The sequence below is a fragment of the Ipomoea nil genome, unplaced genomic scaffold (genome assembly GCF_001879475.1).
Source record: "Ipomoea nil cultivar Tokyo-kokei standard unplaced genomic scaffold, Asagao_1.1 scaffold2054, whole genome shotgun sequence".
NCBI lineage: Eukaryota > Viridiplantae > Streptophyta > Magnoliopsida > Solanales > Convolvulaceae > Ipomoea > Ipomoea nil.
This window is the reverse complement of record NW_017618482.1, coordinates 251324-256919: the sequence shown is the minus strand read 5'-3', so window position 1 is coordinate 256919 and position 5596 is coordinate 251324. Positions and strand designations below refer to the sequence as shown.

Sequence of the window (5596 nt, the reverse complement as noted above, 5' to 3'; positions counted from 1 at the left end):
TTTATATGCTTATCTGTCTATTATGCCTTGCAACGTGTTCTTAGGACACATGTTAGTCTTTATGATTATTCTATACTGTTGAGTGTTAATGTATCGTGAGTCGTGATCTTAGATTTAAATTAGAGTCTCATAAGTATATTATGTATTCTATTTTTCAAATGAGTTTCTTATATTTACCTATATTGTACTTGTTGACTCAAAGTGTTTTGTCAAAGTTATGTGCAAAAAGAATTCCAGTTCTATAATGGAATACCAGTCATAAGAGGAATAGCTAAAGGGAATTGTTATTGAAGTTTTTCTATTTCTAGTTTGATTAGGAATAGCTTTGTTATTCACGAATCTGTTAGGAGTAGTTACTATAAATAGGGATTGTCTTTTATTGTAGAACTCAAGCATTCAACATTAATCTTGTGAGGTACGAGAGTCTTTGAGAATAGGATACTAAATTCCCCTGGAAAGTAGTACATGTGTTTAGGTTTCAATAGTTTGGTAGGAAAGATCATTCTATTGTGTAATCTCATGTTCCAAACAGTGTACTTTAAATATTGAGCTTTTAGCGGATTTAGGCAAGTTTCCAAATTGAGAAGTGCCTCGCAGATTAGGGTTGTTTGCCCGAACTGCGTTACAAATCGTTTGTGTTACAACGTTAGTGCTGCGTGTTTGCAAATTTCAATTGGTATCAGAGCCAAACTGCTTAAGTTACTAGCAGGATCCTAATGGAGTTTCCAAGAGAATGACTATCAAACACAGAAGGGATACAATGCTATGAGTGCAAAGGGTTTGGACACATCCAGTCAGAATGTCCAATATACTTTAAAAGGAAGAACAAAACATATGTGACAACACTAAGCGATGACTCAAACAATGAAGAAGATATCAACACTAATTTCATAGCATTCACCACAAATCATGAGAATGACAACGGAAACGAAAATGATATACAAGAACTGCTAGAGTCATATACACAGCTGCATGCTAAATGGGAACAAATCATCAAAGTAAATCTTGAACTCATACATGAAAATCAGTTTCTAAAAAATGAAAAAGAGAGTAATGAAAAACGCCTTAAAGATACTCAGAATGAATTAAGGGAGTCAAAAGGCAGTGAGGCCAAACTGTTACAAGAGATCAAGGCACTAACAGAGAGGCCTAGATCTCCAAATCCAGCATCCAATAAGAGTCATTCTTCTTGTAATTTTGCATTTCCCCAGTTTAAGATGATTATTAGAGATAAACAACTGGTGTAATGGAGTGACTGATTCGGAGACGTGAATTGTCAGTCAGATAGATAGATTGTAGATTAGTTCGTAGAGGAAAAAACTAAAGCAAATAACAAATCAACACATACGATGTTTACCCAGTTCGATACGGTGTGTATCTACATTTGGGGGACGATCACCGAGGCGTCCAATCCACTAACTCATAATTCAATGTACAAAGGTAGAGAAACAACAATCTCACCCAAGTGCCCCACACAAGGTACGTACCCAGTCTACAAAGGTTTAGTGGATTGTTGAAGACGGAGAGCCACGCATGCAGAAGTCCAATGAAATCCCTTCGATTGGAGAGCTAACTCTGATGCAGTCCGCTTCAATAACGCAGTCCCATGTTGTTCCCACAACTGAGTGATCTTCGCGTCCTTTCGTTTAAGCAACGATAGTTCTTCTCAAGTTCTTCATCATAATCACCAAGAACATATATTCTTGAGAAGAGGCATGATAATCAAAGATATGATCCTCTGTATAGCATGGGGCGAGTCGTCAACAGGAGTGTCATCGTTAGATGATGGAGGAGCATTAACAAGTGTAACATCTCGGATGTGCTTGACATTCAAGAGTCGTGGATCAACAGTATAGAGCAGAGTTGGACTGATAATCTCACTTGGCATTGGTACTAGGCCCTACGACGTCAGAACTCCAAATATGAGATTAGGATAAGACAGTCTTACCTTCTGTTCCCTCGGATGAATCAATGTGAGGAAATGATAGAAGATCCACTTCCCCAGATCAATGGACATTTTTGTGCCAATACGGAATAGGAGAGTAGCCAGTTGCTTGCCAACCGTATGAAAATGGGCAGAAGGGAGCCAATTGTGCAGGGCAATACGGTGCAGAATAACATATTTGGAGGTAAGCTTCGAGCTAGACAGAGTGTCAATATCACCTGTAGGCCATACAGGAGTTTGATCACCAGTGAGAGTCCTTGCAACCAAATCCCAGTCCGTAATCTCTTCTTCATCAACAGCCTTCAATCCATAGTAGTCATTAATCATGTCTGGATCGAAAACATACCACTTTCCTCTGATGAAAATCTGCATGCACCGGGTCCCCGTAATATTGTCAATTTCTTCATTCAGATTGCAGTACAACTCGTAGGTCAGCAGCTTCGAGTAGGGGCAAATGGAGGTGACAGTCTTCATGAGGCCAACCTCACTCAGCAAGGGTAAAATGTCACAAATAGAGTTCAACTGATTCTCATCAACCGACCTCTGAACTATAAGCTCTCTTCGTACCATCGTAGACCACTTGCCTTGAGCTGTAGCAGAAACAAACTGAGGTTGGTAAATGGTGGTTTCAGGATTGTCCGAAGCAGCTTGGACATCAGGAGTGACACTCCTTCCTCTTGACCTTGTAGTGGGTTTCATCTTTCTGGTAAAAGTAGTGGAAATCGTAGCAGGGGCCTTGTTCTTGACAGACGATCTCAAAATTTTAAACACTTGTTGAACAGGTGGGTCACTTTCAGCCTTTACTAATTCAGCAGATTGTCATCTTTGCTCAGGTTGAACAATGTCAAGATTATCATCACTGGTTTCAACGGCTACTCTGTCAAGAACACCTTTGTGTTTAGATTTTCTTGTTTCTCTGGCTGGAGAATGATCAGTTGGGCTTGGTGAAACCGAGTGGCTTGTTTTAGACACAGGAGCAGACGAAGAGCAAGAAGTTTGGAGACTTCTCTAATTTTGAATGTAGTGGAGTCTGGATGTGCTGTCGCTTCCACTGTAAGAGGTCTAGACAACGGGGCTTGTGGACCATACAGTTCAGCCAGTATTTTCTCATCATCACTGTCTATCTGCACAGAGGGATCATCAGGATGAATAAATCTATATGGTTCAGGTACAGAAGCAGGAGGTAAACCCGCAAAGTGTCGGATGTGGTCAAGGCTCTCAGCCAAGGTAGAGGATGTATAAACCAGAACTCCATCAATCGTAGCAGAGGGACGAGGGCTTGAAGGTTTGTCAACTTCAATTTCAGTAGACAACTTAAGAGGATCATCAACTGGACACACTTCAACCGGTGACTTAGCAACCTCAGATAGAGGCACAACAGAAATAGCAGATCGCTCAACATCAGCAGAGTAAACAACCAGGCTCAAATTTTTTACTTTGTCAGATTGTTTATCTTTCCCTTCAGACTCAATGTCTAGAACTACTTTTGTAGGCTCAATATTTTCAGAAGACACAAGGTGGGGATCAGTAGACACAGAGGATTTCATAGACAGTAAAGCATTCTCTTTAGTAGATTGTACAATAAGCAAAGCAGAATCAATATCATCAGAAAGTAATTCATCAGGCTTATCAGGGGAAATCTCAATAGGAGTTTCAGAAGTATTAGACCTGTTGCGAAGAGTCTCAAGACGGTGTTTAGCTTCGTCCTGTGCAGCTTGAAGGTAGAGAGGTTGAGCTGCTGCCCGTCGACGCGAGACTTCTTCCGATTCTAGAGCCCTTTGGGCGAAATATTGGACGAAAGCCCCAGCACGATTTCCATCTTCAGGCTCAGAAATGAACGCAGGGTTAGTCATCACTCGCTTTGGAAGCCAACATCAAAAGATCACTTGTATCATCGTCGGACCAGTCCGCATAGAACTCCGGGTAGGCTGAAAGCACTGTGACAATGATTTCGTCGCGGAGAGCAGAGTCAAGCTTCAACTTCTTTTTCATTGCGAGTTGAAGAAGAGTTTTTACATGCTTCGTAGCGGTTTCTGTGTGAATGGATTTTCCTTCCTAGCTTGATGATAATATTCCTCACTGCATCCGCCATAGTTGTGCGAGTTGGGAAAGAGAAGAGAGAAACCCTAGGTAGAAGATCAGTAAGCGATTATCATAGAGAAAAGTAGAAATTAGGACTCTTCTTCCATCAATATTGACCCGATAAAATATATAATCCCAAGGGTGATGAACACTATTCAATGCGGCTGTCAGAATCCATGCAGCTGTGATGTGATTGACGCAACAGTATAGCTCCTTTTTAGGGATTAAACGGAAGATTTGAATTTTGAAAATGCGAATTAAATTTGGTAACCAAGGTTAAGATATTATCTTAACAAAAATAGAAGAGAGATTAAAAAGGAAGTCAAAGATGTAATTTTGACCCGTGATTGAGACCACCATACCCTCTCCTTCTGTATTATCATTCTGCCTTATTAATCAATCCTGCAGATTCTCAGAGCAGATCTGAGAATCTCAAACTAATTTGCGTCCAGATGCTTAGTCAGTATGTCAGCCAATTGCTTATCTGTTTGAATATATTCCAACTCTATCTCCTTTGATTCTACCAAGTCTCTGATATAGTGATGCCTTATATCAATATGCTTCGTTCTGGAATGTTGAACTGGGTTCTTTGAAATATTTATTGCACTGATATTGTCACAGTAGAGTGTCATAGTCCTTTGAGTGAGACCATAATCTAGAAGCATTTGCTTCATCCAGACCAACTGAGTGCAACATCCTCCAGCTGCTATGTATTCTGCCTCTGCAGTACTTAGAGAGATTGAATTCCGTTTCTTGCTTAGCCATGATACTAAATTCTTTCCAACAAAGAAGCATGCACCTGATGTACTTTTCCTGTCATCAATATTTCCTGCCCAATCAGCATCACAATATGCAATCAGACTAAGTTCACTGTCCTTGGAATACCATATCCCATACTGAATTGTTCCCTTGATGTATTTCAAGATCCATTTAGCAGCTATCAAATGTGATTCTTTGGGATTTGATTGATATCTTGCACACATTCCAACACTGAACATTATATCTGGTCGACTAGCGGTTAAGTAGAGCAGACTTCCAATCAGACTTCAATAGACTGTGTTATCAACTGATGCACCAGTATCATCTTTTGATACCTTTGTGGAGGTGGAGATAGGAGTCCTGTGAGTTTTGCATGATTCCAGATCGAACTTCTTGACCAAATTCTTAGCACACTTTTCTTGTGAGATAAAGTAGCCTTCAGGACTCTGTTTCACTTGAAGTCCTAGAAAATAAGTCAGTTGACCAACCATAGACATTTTAAATTCTTCCTTCATAACCTTCACTAAGTCATCAGTATATTTCTGTAGAGTAGACCCGAAGACAATATCATCTACATAGATCTGAGCTATAGTAGCATGACTTCTAGTGGTTTTAACAAATAAGGTCTTATCAACACTCGATTATACCCATGATGCAACAGATACTGTGTCAGACGTTCGTACCATGCCCTTGGAGCTTGTTTAAGCCCATAGAGAGCTTTTCTGAGCTTGTAGACATGCGTCGGATGAACTGGGTCTTCAAATCCTTTAGGTTGTGCCACACAGATATCTTCATGCAGATAACCATTCA

The 5596-nt window shown here is 40.2% G+C and overlaps 1 protein-coding gene across 1 annotated transcript; it reads right to left on the bottom strand.

Annotated features, from left to right (window-relative positions):
- Positions 1 to 4406: 4406 nt before the first annotated feature.
- Positions 4407 to 5025, bottom strand: LOC109148374 (uncharacterized mitochondrial protein AtMg00810-like). The gene is made up of 2 exons (XM_019296180.1): positions 4677 to 5025; positions 4407 to 4429 (listed from the first exon to the last, which is right to left on the bottom strand). Exons 1-2 carry the CDS (start codon positions 5023 to 5025, stop codon positions 4407 to 4409), a joined length of 372 nt encoding a protein of 123 aa, XP_019151725.1.
- Between the last annotated feature and the right edge of the window lie 571 nt (positions 5026 to 5596).

What these genes read in the sequence shown, in the direction of transcription:
- LOC109148374 (XM_019296180.1), bottom strand. Translation starts at nt 5,025, where the DNA reads ATGTTCAGTGTTGGAATGTGTGCAAGATATCAATCAAATCCCAAAGAA. An exon ending in GCAAATGCTTCTAGATTATG is followed by an intron (nt 4,430 to 4,676) that starts GTCTCACTCAAA and finishes GAGAATCTGCAG; the next exon opens with GATTGATTAATAAGGCAGAA.